Here is a 26,951-nt window from a genome sequence, read left to right as displayed (position 1 = left end):
GGCGACCAGAACTGGACACAATACTCCAGGTGTGGCCTTACCATAGATTTGTACAACAGCATTATAATATTAGCTGTTTTGTTCTCAATACCTTTCCTAATGATCCCAAGCATAGAATTGGCCTTCTTCACTGCCGCCGCACATTGGGTCGACACTTTCATCGACCTGTCCACCACCACCCCAAGATCTCTCTTCTGATCTGTCACAGACAGCTCAGAACCCATCAGCCTATATCTAAAGTTTTGATTTTTTGCCCCAATGTGCATGACTTTACGCTTACTGACATTGAAGCACATCTGCCATTTTGCTGCCCATTCTGCCAGTCTGGAGAGATCTTTCTGGAGCTCCTCACAATCACTTCTGGTCTTCACTGCTCGGAAAAGTTTGGTGTCGTCTGCAAACTTAGTCACCTCACTGTTCAACCCTGTCTCCAGGTCATTTATGTAGAGGTTGAAAAGCACCGGTCCTAGGACAGATCCTTGGGGCACACCGCTTTTCACCTCTCTCCACTGTGAAAATTGCCCATTGACACCCACTCTCTGCTTCCTGGCCTCCAACCAGTTCTCAATCCATGAGAGGACCTGTCCTCTAATTCCCTGACTGTGGAGTTTTTTCAGTAGCCTTTGGTGAGGGACCGTGTCGAACGCCTTCTGAAAGTCCAGATATATAATGTCCACGGGTTCTCCCACATCCACATGCCTGTTGACCTTTTCAAAGAATTCTATAAGGTTTGTGAGGCAAGACTTACCCTTACAGAAGCCATGCTGATTCTCCCTCAGCAAGGCCTGTTCGTCTATGTGTTTTGAGATCCTATCTTTGATGAGGCATTCCACCATCTTACCTGGTATGGATGTTACGCTGACCGGCCTATAGTTTCCTGGGTCCCCCCTCTTTCCCTTTTTAAAGATAGGCGTGACATTTGCTATCCTCCAATCTTCTGGCACCGTGGCTATTTTGAAGGACAAGTTGCATACCTTAGTCAAGAGATCAGCAACTTTATTCTTCAATTCCTTAATAACTCTTGGGTGGATGCCATCAGGGCCCGGTGACTTATTGATCTTTAATTTATCAATGAGGTCTGAAACGTCTTCTCTTTTAACCTCTATCTGACTTAACTCCTCGGTCAGGAGGGGCCGTTCGGGCAGCGGTATCTGCCCGAGGTCTTCTGCCGTGAAGACAGATGCAAAGAACTCATTTAATTTCTCTGCCATCTCTAAGTCTCCTTTTATCTCCCCTTTCCCTCCCTCACCATCCAGAGGGCCAACCGCTTCTCTGGCAGGTTTCCTGCTTCTAACATATTTGAAGAAGCTTTTATTATTCCCCTTAATGTTGCTGGCCATGCGTTCCTCATAGTCTCGCTTGGAAGTAGGAAGTAGAAAGTGGAAGTAGGACTGCAGCCTTAGGGCACAATCCTATGCATGTCTACTGAGAAGTAAGTCCTATTGTGCTCAGTGAGGCTTTCTTCTAGCACCTGTGCAGTCACAATGCAGCCCTGAGGTAAGGGAACAAATGTTCCCTGCCCCCCACTACAGGATGCAGTGCATGCCCTATTGGTACAGCTGCACTGGCACTGGAAAATTGGATAGGATTGGGTCCTAAGTCCTTTTAACTGTAACTTTCCAGCAACAAGTCCTGGAGGTCTCCTTGTGACAAGGGAATGTTTGTTCCCTTACCTCGGGACTGCAATATGGCTGCATTGGCTCTGGAAAGTTGGATAGCCCTTAGGCTGCAATCCTACTCACGCCTGGGAAGCAAGCCCAATTGACTATATAATGTGATTTACTCCTGTGTAGGCTTGCATAGGATTGGGCTGCTATTCCCAGGTAAGTGTGCTGAGGATGGTACAGTTAGAATTGCTGCTTCTCTAGCAGAAAGAGGTTAGAGGTTTTAGGCTATTCTCCCCCCCCCCCATGCAAGTGAAATGGCAGGCTTGTTACATGTGCTGTTAATTTTCATTTTTAGGCTGGGTTGTGGGTGCTTGGGCACCTACACAGCTGCAACACTTTCGAAGGACTGTGGTGGGGAGGTTCTGCCTCACCTGCCTCCCCACCCACTGCAGGCCCCTGCTTTGCACTCCCTGGTCAGTGGCAGCCCTCAAATTTGTGGGAGACTCGCCACTAGAGTAGACCAAAGTGATGGGTATCTGCTGTTGCCTGTTGGAAAGCAACCTAGAAGAACAGTCCCCTCATAGTACTTTTTTGCTCGTTAGTGAAACTGTCCTTCAAGGCTGCCATTCTCGCTCAAACCCTGGAAGTCAACAGCTCCCCTTGAACTTGTTGGGCTTCTGAGTTGACGTGCATTGGATTGCAGAGTTGGAAGTTGGAGGGGGAAGCTTTAGAGTTCACTGGAATTCTTTTTGGGACTGGGTGGTAAAAGTAATAGAGCAGCATTTCTCAACCAGTAGTACTCATACCACCAGTGGTACTTGAGATGGTGCCCAGTGGTACTCATGGCAGGACCCCTCCCCCCAGACCCCCACTGCCTGGAAGTGAGACCAACAATACGATGCAACAAACAGTGATAGGAGGCTCAGTTCTGCTTTTCTTGCACTCAAAAAAGACCTCCCATTTTTCCTGGGAGCCCAATCCTATGCATGTCTACTCAGAAGTAAGTTCCATTATAGTCAATGGGACTTACTACCAGGAAAAAGTGGATAGGATTGTAGCCTGAGCCTCCTACCGTTGTTTGTTGCATCATGTCTGGCCTCTTAGTATGGAAATAACTGGTGATAAAGTCATTCCAGTTACTTCCAGTTGTACTTCCCAGAGGTGGGCCATGCAAAATGGTGCAGCAAGCAAGAGACAGATGCTGAGGAATGCTGTAACAGAACAAAAAAGAAGGGGAGATGTAAAGATGTTACTATGCTGTTGTTGCTTTTGGTTGATGATGAGGTGTCAGACTATGTGCTCAGTGCTCTTTTGCTGACCAGATGTTCACCACTAAAAGTGAACCAGATCCTTGAGAGGATTGACTGCTCTGGTAAAAATCACCAAGTTCCCACTGAGAAGGAAGGTGGCCCAGCTCAAAGCCCAGTGCAGCAAGTTGGTTTGAAGTTGATGTGAAGGTGCTATGCTGCTGTGCTGTCTCCAGAGATTGGTAACCTGGAGCCCTGGCAGTTCCCACCTCCTCTTCTTGGTGCCTTCCTGATTTCATTATACAACTGCCTAGAGAATTCAAGAAAAAATGTCCATTTGAAGTGTGCCTTTCAGCCGCATGTTTATCCTCCTTGGAAACTAGTGGCCAGAGACCTGTAAGTATGACTATAGAGGACAGAATTGCAGCCTTACCATTTGGATTTAGACATTGGGTGTGTGTTAAAGTTACAGTGCAATCCTATGACTGTCTACTCAGAAGTAAATCCCATTATGTTCAATGGGACTTACTCCCAGGAAAGTGTGTACTGTACAGTATAGGAGTGCAGCGATAGTCTTTCAACTTCCTTTGCGGCAAACAATTGAAGCTGAGTTGCTCATTGCTCATTAGGACATAGAACCTGTTGTTACTTTATTTGAATCCCACCACTGATCATATTATATATATATATATATATATATATATATATATATATATATATATATATATATATATATTGTGTCTTTCCAATATCTAGCATATAAAATCCTCACAAGAATTAATATCATAATCCAATATTAAATTCTAACAACTTTTAATATCCTAATAATTACATATATCATTTCTCTATCTATAACATCCAAAATTAATATATCATGACTAAATACATAAACATATACATAAATATCCAAATCAATCACCTAAAATTCTAATTCATTAAAATTATCCTCTAAAATTCTAGGACAGAGGATAAAAATCTAAATAAAAGCATTAAAATAAAACCAATTAAAACCACTGAAATTAAAAAAAAGATGCAAAAGCAGATTAAAAAGTAAAATGGAATCAAAAGTCATCTCACTAAATGTCATCTTCAAGGTTCTGCTGTAGCCTGAACCAGGAGTCTTGCTAGAAATATCAGCTCAACCTGGAAGACTGTGAGGTGCAATGTGTCGGGCTCTTTTCACGTTTGGTTTATAGAAATAAAATGAATTAAAATGCAGGGATTTCATATTGTATTGCCACAGTCTTAACTGCAGGAGATAGAATATGTGGATGACCCATGAAACTTTCTTACACAGGAGCTTTACCCTACACCTTACACCTCTTGGTCTGCCAGACCCAGTTCTTTCTACTCTGTCTCGCTAGGCTATCCAGTGTTTCAGGCCAGGGTCTTCCCCAACCCTACCTGGAGATAACTGGGATTGAATTTAGCGCCTTCTGCATGGAATGGTGTAGTGGTTTGTGCGTTAGATTTAGACCTGGAATATCCAGGTTCAAATCCCAGCTCAACCCTGAAGCTTCCTGGGTGACCTTGGGCCAGTCACGATCTCTCAGCCTCACCTACCTCATAGGGCTGTTGTGCAGATAGAAGGAGGGGAGGAACCATGTACACCACCCTGAGCTCCTTGGAGGAAGAGTAGTATAGAAATGTGGGGAGAAAAAAAGCAGGAGATCTACCATTGAGTTATTGCCCCACCTGTCCCCTGCCATTTGGACAGGCATCATGCTGCATCCTGTCAGATTCACTGCAGTCCATATTAAGACAGAACAGTCCACTACTACAACTTTGGCATGGTGCCCCTCTTTGCTCTCTGGCATTCGCTGGGTCTTCAGTAGGTAGGTCAGCATCATCCACAACCAGGATGTGCCCCAAAGAGAGACAAGTCACACCAGCAGCCACTTTGTGGTCTTGCTCATAAAACCACTCAGATTTTTCATTTGTATGTCATGGTGAAAGACCGAGTAAGAGAGGAGGGGAAGTAGCCAACAAGATGAAGATATGTGGTTGAATTTAATTTTAAAGATTTGCATTTAAGGCTGGGGTTAAGTTTGTGGTCTAGGGGAACATGCCTACCATAGGGCCAGGCAGAGGTTAAATACCTCATCCCTAACCCACTGACAGCAACTGTTACCCTGCACATGCCTGATCTGGGAAGCTAAGCAGGGTCAGGCCTGGTTAGTACTTGGATTGGAGACCACCTGGGAATACCAGGTGCTGTAGGCTTATACCATGATCTTGGAAGCTAAGCAGGGTCAGGCCTGGTTAGTACTTGGATGGGAGACCACCTGGGAATACTGGGTGCTGTAGGCTTATGATCTTGGAAGCTAAGCAGGGTCAGGCCTGGTTAGTACTTGGATGGGAGACCGCCTGGGAATACCGGGTGGTGTAGGCTTCTACCATGATCTCGGAAGTTAAGCAGGGTCAGGCCTGGTTAGTACTAAGATGGGAGACCGCCTGGGAATACCGGGTGCTGTAGGCTTATACCATAGTCTTTCGAGACTGAAGGTTGCCAACCAGAATGGGACCAGATTGGCTTTGCCTTAGTGGTGTCACCAAGGTTTGCATCACCTGATCCAGGAGGCCAGCATGTCACCCCTTGATGGACCACCTCCCATGCAGTGGGCGGAAAAACACCTGGGCAGTGGGTGTGGTGATATACCATCGCCCCATCTTGCTGGATCTTTGGATATAACTTTTGATAGAATAGAGATATGACAGCATGGTTTGTTTCATTGCATTCTGTATGAAATTACGTATTGAATGATATATAACATGATGGTATTATTCAAAAATATCAAGATTTAAAAATTTTTGGTCAGTGTTGTTGTCACACACACACACACACACACACACACACACCCGCACATCACCTGGTACAGCCCGCACCCCCCTAACAGGGCCACTGGGTTTTGCAGGAGCTCTTGTTTTTATCCAAAATCAGGGGCCCTGTTGACACCATTCATAACTGGAAGCTGGGCCATTTGTTGGAAAACATTGCCATGTTCTCAGGTTGATCAGCAGACTAGCTGAACTCCTCGCCTGATCTCATTCTCGGGGTGCTTCTTCCTCCAGGTTGTGGTGGTTTACCAAAGTGCCCCTCCAGACAACAGTGCTTCTCCCCCAGTGGTTCAGCAGGATGTCCCGCCGGATAATGCCCTTGGCCTTCTAGCTGCTAGCGAGGACGCTGAGAACCCCTTGAGTTGCTCCCTATCCAGCCCACCTGGCCTGCCATCTCTGGCCCCAGCCTCTGAAGCACAAGGACTCGATGAAAGCATTCTTCAGAAACCTGAACCCGTGGACCAAGCAGACTCTGGCAACGTTGAATTCTAAACCAAAAAAACAACAGCAGCTGCCTTCTGTCCTCTTAGGGGGAGAGAGGTGGGGCAGAAATAGGATCAAATGAGTACTGTAGGATAGATACTCGCCTATAGGGCGAGAAGTTTGTTCCAAGAGATCGCTTGCAAATTAACCCCTCGCCTTCTTTGCGAGGTCACCCAGGGTCAGGGCTGTTTCAGGCACACTGGGGCAGCTGTCGTGCCACTGGGTAGGCTGATGCAGTGCCGTTCCCCCACCACATGCTTAGCAAGCGCATGAACCTCAAGCCGAGAGCCTGACGGAGCTGCTTGGCTCGCCTGCTGCTTCCTCCTTCTGGCAGCTCCTGGAATTGCAGCCTCTCCATTGGCTGTCAGTGCAGCCTCACCCCCTTGGCATCCACTGAGCGGCCCACTCGGACTCCCCGACCGCTGGTCTCCTCAGCTGCCACTTCCTCCTCCTCCCTGCTAGTTTTTGCAAGGACGGGAAAGGGGACTAAAGAAGCAGGAGCCAGACAGCGTGATTCCATGTGTGTCTACTCAGAAGTAAGTCCCATTATCATCAATGGGGCTTACTCTCAGAAATTGTGTCTAGGATGGCAACCTTAGAACCCAAGCCTATGCATGTCTATTCAGTAGTAAGCCCCATTGTCGTCAATGGGGCTTACTCCCAGGAAAGTGTGCATAGGACTGTAGCTTGAAGATGGGGAGAGAGATGGGAGGGTGACTTTTTCATGCAGAGTCTGCAGTTCTGTATCTGTTTCTTCCAAGAGCCTTGGAGCTCAAGGGAGACCCTCACACAGCCACCCTCCCTCTGGCCCCCACTCCTGAACTGCCAGCTTCTCTCTCTTTCCTTCCTCTTCTCCCTTCCTGCACTGTCCCTCTTTGTCTTCCCCTCTAGTTCAATTCAATTTCAGCAACCTTTAATGGCATAGCAAAAAGAAAAAAAGAGCTACAACATACACGCAACATACATAATAAGTTAAATAGATAAATAAACTGCACCAATACAAACCATCAGTTAATTATATATAACCACAGAGAGATTACACCCACATGCGCCAATCAGGGCTGCTTGGAACTAATAGCAATAAGGACCTTTGTGAGGAATTCAGCAACGAGGGATGTAATATCGTGCGAGAAATCGTGTAGAAGAAACGCTGCGAGAAGATGCGGGGGGCCAGAATAATTAGAGATAACAGGGCCCAAAATGGAGCAGCGGAGTTTGTTGAATGTTGGGCAAATACAAAGAAAATGGATAACAGAATCAGGCTCAATACCACACCAGTTACAGCGCCTTTGATCAAAGGGAACCCGAGAGTAACGGCCATTCAACATCGCGGAGGGAAATATGTTAAGCCGAGCTAACATAAAAGCCCTCCTCTCAAGGGGGTTCACAAGAAGTTGAAAATAGGAATGGCCATTAGCTAAGGCGGGAGAGATTCCATAATAAATGGGGGAACAGATCCAGTTCATGTTAGAAAATATCCACTGGTGTTCAGACTCCTGGAGTCTCTCAAGAATGTGGGATAAAGCCTGATCAAAGTTGTAATTAAAAAGAGGGTCTAAAGAAATGCCAAGAGAGGCTAACTTAGAAATACAAAATGCAGACCAGGAAGATTGAAAAGGGTCTTTAAGTAAATAAACATGAAAAGAATCAGGATCAATCTTAAAAAAAAGACGTAGCCATAATTTAAAAGTAGATTTACAGGCCAGAATGGAAGAAAGATGAATACTGAGCTCAAAAGCCAGAGTGGCCAGCTTAATATAATTGGGGACCCCAAGGAAAGAGGCTGCCAGCTGGTCAATTTTATTGGACAAGGCCTGAATCCAAGTTGGGACCCCATAAAGCAAACAACTGACCAATTTGGCATTAAAACTTAAAAGAGCAGCTGGAACGTACTGATTGCCTGATGAGTAGTGGAATTTGGAGATCACGGCAATTAGGTGGGAGGAAGAGGTAGTCACGAAATTCCTATGAAAAGACCATTTGAGCTGGTAGTGTAAAAAAATTCCAAGATATTTAAAGGTTTTTACTTGTTCAATGGGGCGGTTGTTAATTGCCCATTGAAGTGGCCTCCATGATTTGGAAAAAACCAAAATTTTGGTTTTATCCTCATTAATGGCTAGATTGTTGTGCGAACAATAAGATTGAAATAAAGCTAAAAGACATCGAAGACCCGTGCTGGTGATTGAGAGAAGGACAGCGTCGTCCACGTATAATAGAATGGGAACAGGTAATTTGTGTAGGAGAGGGGCAGACTTCTCAGCTGCTGACAAATAGGACCGAAGATTGGCTAAGAAGAGATTAAATAGAAAAGGGGCTAGGATACAGCCTTGCCTAACACCTCTAGTGATTGGTATCTTTCTTGACAGCAAACCTTTGCTGTCATAGCGGACCTGGCAGGAGTTAGCTGAATGCAGTTTGCGGATTAGGAAAAGCAGGCGGGGGGGGGGAATATCCCATGCGGCTAATTTTTCCCATAAGATGTTTCTGCAAACTGAATCAAAGGCGGCTCTAAGATCTATAAATGCCGCAAACAAGTGTCCCTTGTAATGAATAGAGTATTTCTCAGCAAGGAAAGAAAGATTAAGAACACGGTCCAACGTAGAGGAGCAGGGCCGAAAACCAATTTGTTCACGCCCAGGTAGATTCTTAGATGAAGCCCAGTTAACAAGATGTGTTAAAAGGTGTTTGGCATAAAACTTCCCGAGGGCCGAAAGTAAACAAATTGGTCTGTAGTTTCCGGGGATTGACGGGTCGTCCTTTTTGAATAGAGGGACTAGGATGGAGGTGAGCCAATCATCTGGGACCGTCCCGTATTTATCAACTAAGGTGAACAGATTAGTCAGTGGTTCGGCCCACCAACTTGCATTGTTAATTAAAAGGTTGTTAGAAATCCCGTCAAGACCTGGAGACTTACCCGCTTTCAGGGAGGAGATCAACTCTATGATTTCATCACTAGTAATAGGGGTCCACAAAGGTAGCTCTTGTGGCAGGTCACGCAGTACCAAGGGTGAAGATTGGGAAGAGAAAACCTTGGAGTAATGAGCTGACCAATCACGAGGGGAAATAAGCAGAGGGGTGTTGAAAGGGGCTCTCACATTAGAGCGCGCTATCAGGTTCCAGAAAAGGTTGCTGTTTTTGGAGGAATAATAATAATAATAATAATAATAATAACTTTATTTTTACCCTGCCTTTCTCCCCGAAGGGACTCAAGGCAGTTTACAACATATTAAAAACATAATTTAAAAACAAATAAAAACATATTAACACATAAAAAAACAGCAGTCAGAGTAAAAATAGGTAAAAAGAGCATAGAGCAGCAGCAAGTCATAAAAGAATCAGGCCTGTAAAAAATATTAAAAGATGTTAAAAAGATGTTAAAAGGCCGAGAACTCAGAAGGCTTGTTTAAACAGAAGGGTCTTCAGGCCTCACCGAAAGGTCTCAAGAGAGGGAGCCATTCTTAAGTCAAGGGGAAGGGAGTTCCATAGCATTGGTGCCACTACTGAGAAGGCCCTATTTCTTGCAGCCGCCCCACGTACCTCCCTAGGCGGTGGCACTTGTAAAAAGGCCTTCTCTGATGACCTAAGAGGATGAGCCGCATTGTACGGGAGTAGGCGATCTCTAAGATACCCTGGCCCAGAGCAGTATAGGGCTTTAAAGGTCAATACCAGCACCTTGAATTGGGCCCGGAAACGAATGGGCAGCCAATGCAGCCGCTGGAGAAGCGGACTGACAGAGTCGAGCCGCCTACCTCCAGTAACCACACGGGCCGCCGCATTCTGCACTAGTTGCAGTTTCTGAACCGTCTTCAAGGGCAGCCCCACATAGAGCACGTTACAGTAATCTAATCTCGATGTCACCGAGGCATGGATCACCGTGGCCAGGTCAGCACGATCCAAGTACGGCCGCAGCTGGTGCACCAGCCGAAGCTGAGCGAAGGCCCCCCTAGCCACAGCCGCCACCTGGGAATCCAGGAGCAGCTGCGAGTCCAGGTGGACCCCCAAGCTGCGGACCTGCTATTTAGGAAATAGCGCTAAATAGCGGATCCCATTTACGTAGGGCAAAGTCATGTCTCTTTGCATCCAGAAGATGTCGCCAGGCCCTCCTAGCACGAAAATAAAGGTCCCTGGACTCGTTAGAATTATACGACTGGAATAATTGAAACAAAGAGCGTACAGAGCATTTGGCGGCCCAGCATTCGGCGTCAAACCAAGAAGAAGTGACAGCCTTACAGCTAAATGTGGAAACAGACCTTAGTATATCTGCCAACGAGCGGGTTATCAATTGATACGAGACATCTGCTATGGACGGAATTGTGGTGGAACTAATTATATGCCTTAAAAAAACTGTGTCTGGATTAGATGACCAATTTTCGATAGCCTTACTGGTCTTAGAGGACCATTTGGGCCAAAGACAGGCCCGAACGGCAGACTCCTCACTAATAGACTGAAAGGCAGAATTCCTAAGTTTCATTGACAGAGGCAGATGGTCGCTTTCCACTTGGGCTCCAATAGAGAGATCACAACAAGAAGGTAGCAACTCAGAAGAAACCAAAATATAATCAACTACACTAGATCCAAGAGAGGATAGAAAAGTAAAACTGCCTGATTGAGGCAATTGGGTGAGACCATTAATACTAAAGAGATCATAAGACGAACAAAGGGTAGCTAAAAATTGAGCATTATTATTAAAAGAGGTATCACTGCAACGTCTGTCAAGGCAAATCCAAGTAGGAGGGACATCATCGAGATCCCAATTCAAAAATTTGGCCAAAGCTTCATTACTGGAACCTAGTCGGGAATTAAAATCTCCCATTAAAATCAAGGAGGAAGCTGGATAGGAGGCCAACAAGGAAACTAACAGTACAGACATTTCAGACCAAATGGCTGGGACCATGGGCCCCCTAGGAGGGATATAAACGTTAACAATAAGAAGAGAAAGCCCACCACCATTAAAAAGGAACGGTTGGATATATAGCGACTTGCAGGAAAGAGGGGTTATAACAAATAACTGGGAAGGGTGAACAAAACAACAGAGGCCGGAGTGATGATGTCCCATCTGGCAAAGTTTAAAAGCTGGTACGTGGTATGCAGTAAAACTGGGGTTACAAGGTGTGCTTGGGGACCAAGTTTCCTGTAAAAAGATGATATCATGCTCAGACAAGAAATTAACAAAATCTGGGTCCAAACTTTTGTTTCCCCAGCCCGCAATATTCCAGGATAAAAACGCTACGTCAGTCGAGACAGTTGTTGGAAGGGGCTTAGGCAAAGTCAGTCAACCAGAGGTACCATTGGGATCAGAAGTCTCCACCGCTCCACTTCCATTGAGTTGGGACGTATGAAAGAAATGGATCGAGCCTAAATTGGGATTGGAAGGATCCTTTGGACAGAGTTGGTTGTTAAGAGAAAGAGTAGGCTTGGTCCTAACATAATCAAAGGTTAATGGGGGCTCGGCTTGAGCGTTGGCATCCACCAAAGTAAAAGCTCCTCCCCGGCGGCCTTTGTCAATAATACAAACTGGAGAAAGTGCTGGATTTGAGGAAGTTGGCTCAATAATATTTTCCAAGGAGAGCTCCGAATTGCAGCATTGCATCTCACTGGGGACCATTTCAAGAAGATTGGCCGCTCTAGATTCACGGATGGAGTTGGAGATCGCCTCATGCGTTGGAGATGGAGGGAAAGCCGTTCGTGCTGTAGATGGAACTGAGCTAGCTGCCGCTGCGTCGACTTTTGTACCCAAAGGCACTATCACTGCAGAGTCAGGCAGTTGAATGCCGGAATTACTGCCATTTTCAGGCGGGAATCGTATTTTAAGATTAGCAATACAACTTTCCAATGGAGCCGTAACCGCCTCACAATTAGAGAGATTGAGCAAATAATCAGTGGCACTCTCACCTAAGATCTCAAAGGGCGGAGCGGCCAGAGGAGATGACAACATCGAGGGAGAACCAGAGGTCATGACCTGGGGAGAAGGCAGCTTCTTAAATAATCTCCGGGGCGCTTGAGCCCTTCTAGGGAATAAAGGCTTGACATCATGCATGGAAAATACCCTTCTTAGCCGAATTTTCCTAGCATGGAGAAGATATTTCTTTTCCTGCCATAATTTGGGAATATGGCTAGAAGCAAACTTTGACAAAATCCTGGAGGCAGTCCGAAAAAAAGGAAGAAATTCCACAGAAACTAAGTCAACGTCCAACCCATCAAGATCTAATAATCTGGATAAGGAAGAATGAATTTGAAGTTTACTAGTCCACTTGCAGCTCTTGAATCGGGAGGGAAAAATTTCTAAGGTAATCTGCTCAGGAAGAAAAAGATAGGATCCACTGGAGAGAGTCATTGGGTCAGAAGATCCTTGGGCTGTCTCAGAGAGTTGCAGAGGGATTTTATTGTGCTGCGCCACTCTAGGCAAAGCTGAATGGATTGAGTTCAGCTGTTTAAGGGCCGCATTAAGTTGTTTACAAATGAAGTTCAGTTCAGTTCAGTAAGACCTTTATTGGCATAAAATACAGAGAAAGAACAAAACAAAACAGAAATATACAAAGACAACACAACATAAGCATAAACATCAGTCACTACCCAGAGTCCCAGGGCTCTGCATGACTATTACCCCAGATAAAAAGGAAGCGACATTATCCAGAGTCTCAGAATCGAATTAATTCGATTAAGAACTACTGCATGGTTAAGACTTCTGAAATTTTCGTTTAGGATTTTATTTAACCCTACCTTCTCTGGTCTAATGCACCAATTATTATCAGATCCAGTCCTGCCTATAGAGATCACTGATCTTCTAACTAAAATTAAGTCAATAGGGCTGGACACTGCAGAGTTAGGTATGATTGGCTGTGATGCAGCTTACAGAATAGTTAAAGGAAGAATTCTTGATATCGAACAACAAGAGCTGTTTAGTGCCGCCAGAACCACATGTTCTCCACTCCATCTCCATATTCCAGTCAGTTTTGGGAAACCGGCCTCCTTCTTTTACCACCTGGTGTGCCCACAGGCCCGGAAGAGCTTTCACACTGGCAAGGTGTAACGCTCTTCCATCTGCCTCGTTAACTGGCAGGTTCAGCGGAATCCCCTACTCAGGGAGGAAATGCAAGTGTGGTAGGGATTGCGTTGAGACTTTAATGCATACCTTTTTTTACTGCCCGCTACATGATGCGTCACGCAAGAAATATCTAGGCCCATTGTTAGCTAGGATGCAGGGCTGGGAGGATTCAATCATACAAATGAAAAGTACTGTGTCCCCAACGTTGTGGCAAAAAGTAGCAAGAATTGAACAATACTCATCAGGAGGTCGATTATCTCCAAACACTCCCCCTTTAGACGAGATAGAAAGCTCCTTAGACCCAGCGTCTTCATACTGAGAAGGCAGCGGCTGGAATTGTTCCGAGGCATCCAGAGAGGAAATAGGCAGTAAGTCCTTAAAGGAACAGGGAGATAGATTCAGAAGACTATTCAGGGGCTCAGGGGGGGGAAGTAGCAGGCGGGGGAAGATGGCGTCTGAGCTAGCTGGAAGCTTTGTTTGCTCCGGCTTTTAGTCAGCTTTCAGCCTTGTTTTTAGCCTTTTTATCTTTTTTTTATGTTGCCTTTTTAGCTTATCTGAAGCTCCTTTGTAGGAGCTGCCCTTCTGGATCTGCTTATTGTAAGTTCTCCTTTTTTCTTATCTTGGGGGAGCGAGCTCTAAGATTTAAGATTTTGTCTGTCTCAAAACAGACACAGCAGCTTAAACTGGGTGAATTACCCTCTAGTTATAAGCCACACAATCAGGGAAACTGACCAAGAAAATGATTAGGGCAGCAGGTAGTCAGTTTCCATTTGCACACTACCCCCCCAAGACAGAGAGCTGAATCTGCTCCCCAGCTCCCCACTTCCCACTTTCCCCAAGAGGAAACCCCCCTGGCAGCCTTGATCAAGAGAAACAGGGTCAAGAAACAGCCTTCAGTCCAAGTTAGGGTGGGCTTCTTCCATCTGTGGGATGCACCTTCCCTGACAGCGGAAATGCTCCCATCAAATGTCTCAGAAGCGACAATTCAGCGCACCGTGACTTCAGAATAACACCCATGGAAAGCAGTGGGTCTGCTTCTGAGTAAACAGGGTAGCAAATATGTGCAGCTGCACTTCCAGTCATTCCTTATGGCTTGTCTCTCTGCTGTGAATTGAATGGCACACGCCCAGTTGTGTGTTCTAAGTTGTATGTAGAGTCCTGACTTAACGCACCAGGCACCTTAAAGGTGGATTTGATTCATGGTTCTCCTGCAGTGGCTCCCAGCCTTTTTTTTTTTTTCCTTCACTTGCACACCCCTTGGCAGCCCATTTCCATAAACTGTACGTCCCATATTAGCTAAATGTTTGCAATTAATATAAGCTCTCATCTCCTCCCTATGAAAACCCAGACGTTACGTATTCATCACAGAATTTTCTCTATCTGTTTGTAGATCAGGCCTTGGCACTGTCTTGCACCAGAAGTGTGCTGAGAGATTCTTGGTGATAGATCTTTTTCCATATTACGTTTCAGCTTTTTTCCTGTGCTGCTTTTCAATCACTGATTCGTATATGATCACATAAGAACATAAGAACAGCCCCACTGGATCAGGCCATAGGCCCATCTAGTCCAGCTTCCTGTATCTCACAGCGGCCCACCAAATGCCCCAGGGAGCATACCAGATAACAAGAGACTTCATCCTGGTGCCCTCCCTTGCATCTGGCATTCTGACATAACCCATTTCTAAAATCAGGAGGTTGTGCATACACATCATGGCTTGTACCCCATAATGGATTTTTCCTCCAGAAACTTGTCCAATCCCCTTTTAAAGGCATCTAGGCTAGATGGCAGCACCACATCCTGTGGCAAGGAGTTCCACAGACCGACCACACACTGAGTAAAGAAATATTTTCTTTTGTCTGTCCTAACCAGCCCAACACTCAATTTTAGTCGATGTCCCCTGGTTCTGGTGTTATGTGAGAATGTAAAGAGGCCCAAAAGCCCCTACCCACTCTGCCCATCCCCTGCATAATTTTGTATGTCTCAATCATGTCCCCGCTCAGGCGTCTCTTTTCTAGGCTGAAGAGGCCCAAAGCCGTCGCCTTTCCTCATAAGGAAGGTGCCCCAGCCCAGTAATCATCTTAGTCGCTCTTTGGTTAATCACCAAAGATTAACCATTGGTGGGGCTTTCACAGTCAACTAGCTACCTCCCTTCCTGCCTTGCTGTCCCCACAAGGCATTCTGGAGCGCTACCTGCCTATTTTTCTGCCATTTTCAATTACCCTGAAAAGAGGGAGCAAAATGTACTGGGGAAGTGGAAGGAGAGAGAGAGAGAGAGAGAGAGAGAGAGAGAGAGAGAGAGAGAGAGAGAAATGCACATTCCCCAGCTCTAAGGCCGCAATCCTGGGAGTAAGCTTTACTTTGAACTTAATGGGACCTACATCTTACTAGACATGCTCAGGATTGCTCTGTAAGTCACTTTGAGCAGATCGCAAACCCTTGATCTCCTCCTTGCCTATTTTGTGATGGTACCGCAATGAGGGAACCCCTTTTTCACTTGAAAATCTGCTGTCTTCTCGCAGGGTCTGATGAGCCAATTTGTATTGTGGGTTGTGTTTAATGCTACTGTTGTGATTGTCCACATTTTTTTTAAAAATTGCACTGTTCATTCTGTGCTATTGTTTTCTTGTATTTATTTGTGGATTCTTTAAATGAAATTTTGAAAGTCACCTTGGGTGCCCCCGTTGTAGAGGGAAAGACAGGGTGAAAGTTGATCAAACAAATAAATAAATGCACAGACTTCTAACAGCCCAATCCTAAATGCGGCACCACCAACAGGTGCAGTGGCCCCCAAGCAGCTATGGCTGCATCCTGTGGCACCGAGGCAGCTGCCAGAGGTCTCCTTGGGGGAAGAGGACTCTTGTCCCCTTCCCCCGGGGAATGCCCCAAGCCCTGCAATGGGGCTTCTCAAATCTGTGCTGGTTATTTTGCCGGCACAGATTTGAGAGACTCTGTGTTGGGACTTCCAGCCTGACACGGCGTTCAGGATCCGGTGGAACAGCATCTGCTGGTCCCGTCCCCTCCCACCCCAGTTCTTCCCTTCCCCCACTCCCCCCCGAATGCCTCCCCCCACCCCCACTAAAGAGCATAGGATTGGGCTCTAAAATAGGTAATCCCACATGACACTTGGTTGTGTTCTCACGTTGGTGCATTTCAGAGTGAAACATCTGCCAATTTTCATTCACTTTTGCAATAGCCGAGGGGAAAATGAAATGCAATATGGGATAGAGGAGATGGTAAATCAAAGTTGCTTGCTCAATTTTCTCACACTGGTTTCCCTTCTGCTTTTAGAAGGGGAAGTTTCTTACTACACAATGTACTTTGCCAACATTCTTAGATGTCAGCAGGCCTTTGCGTACATAGAAAAAGAACAGAACGTGGTATTCAGCTTCCTGACAGTCCCAGCGGTGGGTTTTTATTTTTTATTTTAATTTAAAACCAAGTTTCTAGTCCTTATGAATGCCCAGTGGTGTGTGTGTCCGCAACCGGCTGAAATCTCAGAAGACAAGACTGGCATGGGTTTAAAACTGGGGAACACCAAAGCCATTCATACCTCATTTCTTTCTTTTTTTTTTTCTTCCTGTACTTAACATGTTCTGAAGACATTCCACACAATGAGAAAAGATTGACCGAATTATGAAAAACTGGGTGGAAAACTGAGATTTTTTTGCACTTCTGAAAAGTTTTGTAATTTTGTGACTTCTGACAAAGTGTTCATGAACGTTCCCTCCAGTTTAATAGGGTGGTGCAGATGGGCTTGGCAAAGGATTGATGTCCCATGAGACTGTAACCCACCCATTCCGTGCATGGAGCAATAGGAAGCGGCTCTGAGTTTTTATAAAACATTAACCAGATTTCTAATCCTTACAGCGGAAGGATATGTTAGCAATATTCTTAGGAAGAAACTGCCCGGGGGGAGAGAGGAATGGGGTGTTACAGGAGGGACAGAGGGAACCGGCCTCCCTTTCACTTCCCCTTTCTTGTAAAGTTCAACCCAAACAGTCAAGCAGGAGCTCACTTGGGTTGGAACCATCATTTCTGCTACCTCCTAGAGGCAATGCTTCTGGCTGGCATCGCTGCTGTTGCCCAATTTGAGCAGCTAAGGAGCATGGTTCACCTTCTTATTTGTAGAGGGGCTTTAAAGGGTGCTTTCCTGGGTCAAGGTGATCTCCACAAATGTGCTACTTCTTCCAAGAGTGCTGTACCGTCCACAGCAGTACAAAAAGTGTGCTTGCATTAGAGTTCAAAGACCAAGATCACAGGCCAAGACCACCGTTTCTAAAGTGAAACACGCAAAAAGGCTTTAAGGATCTGAAGAGTGGCAGCCAAGCTACCCTTAAGAGTTGCCTAGGAAGGAGAAAGTGGAGGGCAGCTCCCCTCACCACCAGGTTGTGTGTTTTCCGCTCCCGTGCCTCCATGGCAGCCTTGAAAAAGGCAGAGAACAGGCAGAAGTTCAGCAGGGGTGGCTTTTGCCATAGGGTAATAGCATGTGCTGAATTGCTGCCTGTTGAGCAGCTGTGAAAGGTGCAGTGAAATATGGAATGAAAGGCGCTGACTCCATGCCTTGTGAAAGCCAGGATCTAAAGCTTGGGATGACCACTCTGTTCAGAAGGTAACCATTCATTTTGGGCACAATCCTAGGCATGTCTGCTCGATGGTTGGCAACCTTCAGTCTCGAAAGACTATGGTATTCCCAGGCAGTCTCCCATCCAAGTACTAACCAGGCCTGACCCTGTTTAGCTTCCGAGATCAGATGAGATCGGGCAAGTGCAGGGTAACAGTTGCTCAATGGTAAGTCCTATTGAGTTTGCTGTGGCTTACTCTCAGAAAGCATGGATAGGACTACAGCCTTTGTTATTCATTTTCTCTTCTCTCCCACCCCAGTGATATCTCTATCCAGGGTTGTGCCTTTTTACATCCAGAATGGATCCCAAGAAAGCTAAAGAGCTTCCAGAACAACTGAAGAAGTTTTATAAAGGGGAGCCCTTGGCCCTGGGGGTGAGTACAGAACCCAGGGGTCACGATGCCTGAATCTGCAGGAGCTGTCCCATGTCTTTCCGCCCCCCCCCCTTTGGCCTTCCTGCTTCTGCTGGAGAGCAGTGGCTTCCAGGCTGTGATCTGAGGACACAGTCTGGGCATGGGGTTTCTCAACCAGGTGATCAGGAATGGCAGACAAGCCTTCTTGGCAAAACATCTGCCCAGCAATGCACGACCACAGGGAAACTTGGGTGCGAGTTGGGCTCAAGCTGGTTTCTCTTCGTGGTTGGCAACCTTCAGTCTCGAAAGACTATGGTATAAGCCTATACAGCACCCGGTATTCCCAGGCGGTCTCCCATCCAAGTACTAACCAGGCCTGACCCTGCTTAGCTTCCGAGATCATGGTATAAACCTACAGCACCCGGTATTCCCAGGCGGTCTCCCATCCAAGTACTAACCAGGCCTGACCCTGCTTAGCTTCCGAGATCAGACGAGATCGGGCATGTGCAGGGTAACAGTTGCTTCAGTTCTGAGTCATTGTCATTTGGAAATAAGATCTTTGCGGTCCACAGAAACATTTTCAGTTTGCAAGGAAGAGTACCAGCTCGGGGCCACTGGAAAGCTAAACCATGATCGATAGTTGTGACTGGATCCATAGCATGCCGTTCAAAGTGGAAGAAGGGGCCCGGCTGTTAGCGTCCCATCAGTCGAGGACATCTTTTTCCCAGACATGCGCAAATGAAAGAACTGTGCCGTAATTTGAGTGTGAAAAATGTCACATGTCGTTTGCTTGTACACAGAGATGAGCTCTATGCCGGAGGAACATCATGCATGTCATAGCACAACATTGATCGGGAAGGTGGGGCATGTGATGATAGTAATACCCTCTGTTGTCTTTGCAGATCACACAGATACTCGTGGGCATCATAACAATCGTGTCTGGGGTCGTGCTAAATGTGGCAGACGATTTCAATTTCGTATACGTGGCTATATTGACGCCATATTGGACTGGAGTCCTGGTAATTATAAACATCAGGGTATAAGAAAGGTCTACAGGCTTCATCCCAGATTAACAATGATTCCGCCCGTCTGATGCTTTTGATTTATTTTTCACGTTTTTATACCGCCCTCCCCCAAAGAGCTCAGGGTGATGTATACAGCTGCTCTCTTCCTTTTGTCCTCACAACAACCCTGTGAGGTAGGTGAGTCTGAGAGAAAGTGACTGGCCCAAGATCACCCAGGAAGCTTCATGGCTGAGGGGGATTTGAACCTCGATCTTCCAGGTCTAAGTCCACCTCCCTAACCACTACACCACCCTGGCTCTAGACCCTGTTCTTCAACCTATTTCTCCATTGGCAGAACTAGGTACCATTGGACAGAGCTGAAGAGGTGGAGAATCTTACTGGAAAGTTGGAAAACCACATTTTCTGCTTTGCAATGTTGTCAGGGCAGAGTGTATTTCACAACCCTTGGATTGCAGCCTGGAGGCTTTGAACTTGGTGCCAACCAGAGTTCACAGCTCTCATGCAAAGTGCTGGCAGTGTTTTATTTTTTAATGTATCAAAAACTTTTCACGACCCACCCAAAAAATCAGCTCGTGACCCACTGGTGGGTCCCGAGCCACAGTTTGGAAAACACTGTGCTGATAAGCTTTGGTAAGGAATGTATGGTTGAACCTTCAGCAGTGCTTGGTGATCTTCCGTAATTAGGCAATGGAGCTTTCTTGCCCTAGGCCAGGGGTGTCAAACATAAGGCCTGCGGGCCGAATGTAGGGTCTTTATCTGGGCCTCTCAAAGCACCATCATCAGCTACTCTGTCAATGAGCTGTGCAGAGGTGTCACTGCTGAAAAGCCACTGAGGTGTCACTGCTGAAAGTTCCGTGTCTGAATTGGGCTCTCCCATATCTTGAAAATATGATCAGGATTTGCATATTTTCTCTTCAGTCATTTGCCGCTAATGAGTTCCTGAGAAAAGAGGTCTTATTTCTGGTCATGACCTGCTTAACGACATCACTTCCTGCTTAACGACATCACATCTGGCCCTCAGCAAGCATCATGAATGCTCTTTGTCCCGCTGTGTGAAATGTGTTTGACACCCTTGCTCTAGTCTAGGCAGTCATAAACTGTGACGGGGAAGGCGGGGGTCTTTAATGAAACCCCGTGCATAGATCAGAGGCATCACTAGGGTTTATGTCACCCGGTGCAAGAGCTCATTCCGTCACCCCCACAATGGACCACCTCCCGTACCAGACCATACAGAATAAATTTACAATATCATATGCACTACCTAAATGCAGTGACATCACTAGGATTGGTGTCGCTCCCATTAACTTAATTTTTTAAAATATAGTACAATCCCCTCCTTTAGATGAACTTGCCCCACCCCCCGCTTTTGATAAATTTGCCAATCAGGATGCACGCCCTTGACTTTGTACCCTTTGCTTGAGAGCATCAGGCGATGTTAAGTCTTCCTGCTCTCAATGATCTAGCGCAGTGCTTCCTAAACGTACCTTTGTGGCAATTCCCCAGGCACCCAGAAGGACGTGGCAATGACATGTGACGTAATTGCGTGATGACATCATCACCACTTGCTTCCAGGTACAGAGGCTCGAAGCGACCCTACAAACAGCGCTAAGGGGCTCAGGGCAAGCGGGCGGGCCTTTTCCAGCAGGCGAAAACTGCGCAGAGCAGCTCTACCTGCTTCACCAAGCCTCCTGCCACTGTTTGTAGGTTCACTGCATGGTCACTGCATGTAGGTTCACTGCATGTGGCAAGCATCCCACAATGCCCCAGTGTGTGCCTCGTGATACCCCATCATGATGCGCAGTTTGGGAGCCCCTGCTCCAGTGGACAGAAATGGAGGGCTCCAAGATAATCATCCTGACAATGGTGGTGTAGCAGTTCCAAGCTGTTCCTCGACTCTGACCCCCTTCTCCATCTCTTACAGTTCATCATCTCTGGATCGCTGTCAGTGGCAGCTGCCAGGAACCCAAAGCCATCACTGGTAACAAACCTTTTTGAGGATTGTGTGGAAATAGCTGAGATAGAGCAGGGCATTCTAGGTTCTTTTTTGGGGGGGTTGCCCTTTCAGACCCACCCCCAGTGTTCCTAGTCTGAGGGTCTCTTGAACAATGAGCATGGGAGAGCTGGGAGAAGCCTACCTGGACTGAGAGACTACAGGGCGCTGGACAAGATCTCTGGAGAAGCAGCGGTGTCCTTAAGAGTTAGAGCCAGGGGGCCATGTGGTTTCAAGTGGTGAGGCGTCTTGTGATCCTGGAGTGCTTGGAAAGCTCCCAAGCTTTTGGGGGGTCCTTTAAACAGTACTTCTGGTTTTTTGGAAGTACTGTCTAAAGGCCTTTCAGAGGATCAGAAGGCTTTCTTAGTGCCCCGGGATGCCACACAAGGATTCGGAGCACCCAAGTAAGCGAGGGGGGTGCGCAGTGTTGGGGGAGCAGGTGTCAACCGGGAGGGAAGGACAGACTCTGCATTCATGGCCCTGGGTGTGACATTGCAGGGGTCACCACTGTGGGTCGCCACTGTGTCGCCCCATCTCAAGCAGAGGACAACGTGACCCCCCCCCGCCAGAGAAGACATACATCTCAAATAGCAGAGTCAGCTAGATGCATTTGTGTATGGTGTGTGTGTGTGTGTGTTTGTGTGTGTGTGTGTGTGTGTGTGAATGAGATGCATATTAAAGGTGTAGCTCTACATCGCCTGCTTGTGGGCTATTCAGAGGTGCTCAACCATCCTGAAAAGAGGGTGCTGGATTAGCTTCCTTTTTGGACTTGGTCCAGCAGGGCTTTTCAACTTTTTTTTTTTTTAAAGCTTCGCAGAGCTTTTAATTGGGACCCCACTTGCTTCTTCTGGCTGACCCTTATGGGGACGATTGTTTTCCACTGGTTTTTATTCTTTTTATCTTGTCTCCTGCTACAAAAGATGGCCAGAGTTCACAGGGTATAGATCCTGGAAGGATCCGATGTTCTTATGGTATTCCTCACAGTGTATGTTGCAGGAAGGTAGGGGTGACAATGTTTTCGACAACAAAGGGCCCTTTCCAGCACTGGTGCAGCCGCAATGTAACCCCGAGATAAGGAAGCAAATGTTCCCATACCTTGAGGAGGCCTCTGTGACTGCCTCTCCACCACCGGATGCAGTCCACGCCCCATTGGCACAACTGTGCCAGCACTGGGAAATTGGATAGGATTGGACCCTAAATCAATATAATATACAGTGTGAGTTTTGGGGTTGGGGGCATGTGCTTCAGGTGAATCGTGATGACCACAGGAGCCTGGGTCAAGAAAGAAGCTGCATACATTGGAGTGAACTGACTGGTTCCCCCCCCCAGGTGAAAGGTATGCTGGGAATGAACACAGTGAGCGCTGTGGCTGCGGGCGTCGCAATTGTATGCCTTAGTATTTCAATAGAAAGTTCAGTATGGCGTATCGAATATGAGTGCTCCAGCTCCAACTCCAGTTCATTCAGTACAGATCTGCTGTGTTATGAAACCCACATCATCCCTTATGTGAGTATCCATTCAAACACAACAGGAAAGGGTGGGTCATTAGTTCCTTGTTGTGATTTTCCCTTTGGTAACACAGCCACTGCTTTGGCTCTTGTTATTATTGTTATTACTGTTATTAATTGTTTTTAATGCCAATAAAGGTTTATGGATGGATGGATGGATGGATGGAGTGCTGACCCTGTAGGGGAAATGCTTTATTTCTGGTGCTTCTGACATCATTCTTGATGTTGAGGTTTGACCTGAGTAACGCCAAGCTAAATTGTGTGAAGGGAAGATTATCATTGGTTAACCCAGTGGCGTACCCTAGCACCACTGCTACCCAGGGCAGACTGCTCCCACCGCCCTGCTTTTGGTCACTCAGAGCTATGGGTAGACCTGGCCTCCACCTTGAGGTCCCCCTGGGAACACCCAGGTATACACAGGGTATTTCCCCCTGGGAAAGGCCAGGTATACACAGTATTCGAAGTAGCAGGTAGACCTGGCCTCCACCTCAAGGTTCCCCATGCCGTTGTACAAATCTATGGTAAGGCCACACCTGGAGTATTGTGTCCAGTTCTGGTCGCCGCATCTCAAAAAAGACATAGTGGAAATGGAAAAGGTGCAAAAGAGAGCGACTAAGACGATTACGGGGCTGGGGCACCTTCCTTATGAGGAAAGGCTACGGCGTTTGGGCCTCTTCAGCCTAGAAAAGAGACGCCTGAGGAGGGACATGATTGAGACATACAAAATTATGCAGGGGATGGACAGAGTGGATAGGAAGATGCTCTTTACACTCTCACATAATACCAGAACCAGGGGACATCCACTAAAATTGAGTGTTGGGCGGGTTAGGACATACAAAAGAAAATATTTCTTTATTCAGCATGTGGTCGGTCTGTGGAACTCCTTGCCACAGGATGTGGTGCTGGCGTCTAGCCTAGACGCCTTTAAAAGGGGATTGGACAAGTTTCTGGAGGAAAAATCCATTACGGGTTACAAGCCATGATGTGTATGCGCAACCTCCTGATTTTAGAAATGGGCTATGTCAGAATGCCAGATGCAAGGGAGGGCACCAGGATGAGGTCTCTTGTTATCTGGTGTGCTCCCTGGGGCATTTGGTGGGCCGCTGTGAGATACAGGAAGCTGGACTAGATGGGCCTATGGCCTGATCCAGTGGGGCTGTTCTTATGTTCTTATGTGGAGGTCTACCTGGCGTTCCAACAAAGAGGCACACTGGAACCTCCTTATGGTGCACACCCGGGGCAGCTTTTCTCCTGGAAAGTCCAGGCGTGCTCTAAACCAAGCCGCAAAAACAATCGCTCCAAGACAAAAAATAATAAATAGAAACAACATTTGACATCTCAGGTGCAACCTTATCTCCCAGCTGGCAAATGCAGCGATCAAGGGGGGGGGGGCTCTCAGAGCTCACTTCTAAGGTCCCACCACCACAAAGGCCCTGCCCTGCAAACACCAGTTGCTCTCTTAAGGGGTGGTGGTGATACACGGTGGAGGGATCCAGCTGAAAATCAACCTTTACGCAGGTTCGTAAGGGAGGAGGAGGTTCTTACAGTACTCAGATCTCAAGTCATTTAGGGCTTTGAACCAGCTCCTGTCTGGAAATGAATGAGGAACCAGTGGGGCTCCTAAAGTCCTCAATCCCAACAGCCCTCCTTCCCTTCCATGGTGCTCTAGTGTTATGTATAAGTGGGGAATGGATTCCCTTATTCCAGGATCTCTTCTTTATCAATAGAAGATCATGACTGGGGTGATGTGTATCCTTCTGCTCTTCACCTTCCTGGAACTCTGCATCAGCATATCCAATGCTGCCTTTGGATGCAAGACTGTGTGCCGGGATACCTACACGGAAACGGTAACATTGAGCAGGGACTAGGGTCTGGTCATTGCAGTGGATGCGTGCAACTTGAAACACAGGGATGTTATCTTTGCCCTTCAGAAGGGCTGCATCAGTCTTCTCCTTCAGGGTTGGTAAAACTCTGGGTCAAGGATGTGCCTGTCTCTTGCTGCTTAGTCTCTCGCCTTCAAATTCACACCGCAGAGTGAAACGGGGATCTGGCAAGAAATAGCCCCGTCATCGTTTGGAGAAGTGTGGCCTACATACCCTTCCTCTTTGAGTCACGCAAAGGGGTCTTTTCACAACTGGTTTGTAGACAGTTGATTGCAGGGATTTCAGATCATCTTGCTCAGATCTCAACTTTGCCAGATGCAAGGGAGGGCATCAGGATGAGGTCTCTTGTTATCTGGTGTGCTCCCTGGGGCATTTGGTGGGCCGCTGTGAGATACAGGAAGCTGGACTAGATGGGCCTATGGCCTGATCCAGTGGGGCTGTTCTTATGTTCTTAACTACAATTCCCAGGAAGCCTTGCAGGTCTTCTTGTTATCTGGTGTACTCCCTGGGGCATTTGGTGGGCCGCTGTGAGATACCGGAAGTTGGACTAGATGGGTCTATGGCCTGATCCAGTGGGTCTGTTCTTATGTTCTTAACTGGAGGAGACAGTTGAAACTTCCTTAAACAGAGGCAGCCTCCATTTGGAGTTTAGCCTGGTTTTGTCTGCTCTGGCCATGCTGTCCAGAGATTTGGGTAGTGGTCGTTTCCAGTCCTACCTGGAGATGCCCCAGATTGAACATGCCATACAAAGTAGGGGCTCTATCACTGAGCTAAGACTCCACTTGTCCCCTGCCTTGTAGACAATTGTTGGGCTGTGTATAAGGCTCACTGCAGCTCACTGTTGAAGCAATTGAAGCAACAGACCTCTCAGACCTCAGCATGCTGCCCTTCTTTGCTTTCCAATACTGACTGCTGTTCAATAGAGAGGGACCCTTAATTCATAATCAGGATGTGTCCCAAAAAGCGTTGAGTCACACCAGTAGCTGGTTTGCCCTCTTGTTGCTAGGATTGTTCACAGGTTTTTTTTTATATTGGTAATGGAGCATTGGCATAGCTAATGAAGGGAAGGGAGGGATGCAATGCCACCGCGTTCCAGAAAGAAGTCACTTGGGCATCCAGGAGGTAGTCTGAGGCCAGGGGAGGCTGGCCAGGGGAGGCTTAAACCTCAGTCCACCTCCTAGACTCCTGGGGGGGGGGCTCTTTTGCCAGCAAGGGGGGGAGCTGAGTTGACACCCCCTCAAGGCCTGGCACCCAGTTTTTCAGACCACCTCCTGGACACAGGGGGTGTTAAATAACCTAGGGGGTGTTAAATTTGATTTAGTGGTATGGGAGGTATTAAACATTTTTGTGCTCCTTAGGTAGCAACTGTTACCCTGCAGATGCCCGATCTCGTCTGATCTCGGAAGCTAAGCAGGGTCAGGCCTGGTTAGTACTCGGATGGGAGACCGCCTGGGAATAGGGTGCTGTAGGGTTATACCATAGTCTTTCGAGACTGAAGGTTGCCAACCAGATGCCTTAGCTATACCACTGTAATGGAGTAAGAACATAAAAAGAGCCCTATTGGATCAGGCCAAAGGCCCATCTAGTCCAGCTTCTTGTATCTTACAGTGGCCCACCAGAGTAAGAGAGAATGACAGAGAAGGAAAAGAACATTAAGCAGAAAGATGAAGATACGTGGTTTAAAATTCAAGATATCTATGGTTGGTGCTAAGGATAGGTTCAAGTCCTGAACAATTTGAACACTACAACCATAGGGCAGGAGTAGGTAGATGGTGAAATGTCTGTCCCTCACCAGGGCTATGGGTCCACTTCCCAGACGGGGACCGAAATCACAGATATGCTTTTCGTATCTTGGGGTTTGACTGTTAATTGGCAAATGTCGTCTTGTTCACCAGCTGATCAACACAATAGCCAGATTTCTGAACTGATCTCATTCTTGACACTTTTTTCCCCCTCCAGGTCGTGGTGGTTTACCAGAATGCCCCTCCGGGGAACATTGTCAGCCCCCCAGTTTCTCAGTAAGGATGCTGAGAACCCTTGAAGTGCTTCCCATACACCCTTCTTGCCCTAAGTTCTGAAGCGAATGGACTTGAGAACATTCTTGATAAATAGGAACATATGGACAAAGCAGACCTTGAACCTTTGAATTGTGGATCTAGATTTTAAAAGTGGCTTATATTTAGGCTTCCTACTCAAGTCTCTGAAAGCCAACACCCTGCCCTGAACAGAAACACAAAATTTGAACAAAGCAATCTGCATGGCATTGTACGAGAATAAAAGGAATAAAATTCAATGTATTTATTTTATTGTTTTTAATAGTATTCTTGAATACAATATATTTGGGAGGTTAT

The 26,951-nt window shown here is 46.8% G+C and overlaps 1 protein-coding gene and 1 pseudogene across 7 annotated transcripts in view; one reads left to right on the top strand and one right to left on the bottom strand.

Moving 5' to 3' along the window:
* Positions 1 to 26,901, top strand: part of LOC136661458 (membrane-spanning 4-domains subfamily A member 4D-like) — a 28,842-nt gene extending 1,941 nt beyond the window's left edge. Inside the window, exons 1-8 of one of the 7 annotated variants that reach the window (XM_066638732.1) lie at positions 12,442 to 12,462; positions 13,770 to 13,817; positions 18,102 to 18,215; positions 19,097 to 19,213; positions 21,141 to 21,197; positions 22,539 to 22,715; positions 24,445 to 24,564; positions 26,560 to 26,901. In XM_066638732.1, coding sequence (XP_066494829.1) covers positions 18,141 to 18,215; positions 19,097 to 19,213; positions 21,141 to 21,197; positions 22,539 to 22,715; positions 24,445 to 24,564; positions 26,560 to 26,622 — 609 coding nt within the window. In that variant the 5' untranslated portion in view covers positions 12,442 to 12,462; positions 13,770 to 13,817; positions 18,102 to 18,140 and the 3' untranslated portion in view covers positions 26,623 to 26,901. Of the gene's footprint in view, positions 1 to 5,926; positions 6,233 to 12,441; positions 12,463 to 13,668; positions 13,818 to 16,508; positions 16,625 to 18,101; positions 18,216 to 19,096; positions 19,214 to 21,140; positions 21,198 to 22,538; positions 22,716 to 24,444; positions 24,565 to 26,559 lie in introns of those variants that run through there. The other 6 variants (XM_066638729.1, XM_066638730.1, XM_066638734.1 and 3 more) reach the window with 6 other exon arrangements.
* Positions 18,604 to 18,723, bottom strand: LOC136661873 (5S ribosomal RNA; annotated as a pseudogene).
* Positions 26,902 to 26,951: the final 50 nt, after the last annotated feature.

The sequence above is a fragment of the Tiliqua scincoides genome, chromosome 10 (genome assembly GCF_035046505.1).
Source record: "Tiliqua scincoides isolate rTilSci1 chromosome 10, rTilSci1.hap2, whole genome shotgun sequence".
Taxonomy (NCBI): Eukaryota; Metazoa; Chordata; class Lepidosauria; order Squamata; family Scincidae; genus Tiliqua; species Tiliqua scincoides.
This window is presented reverse-complemented; position numbering and strand designations above follow the sequence as displayed.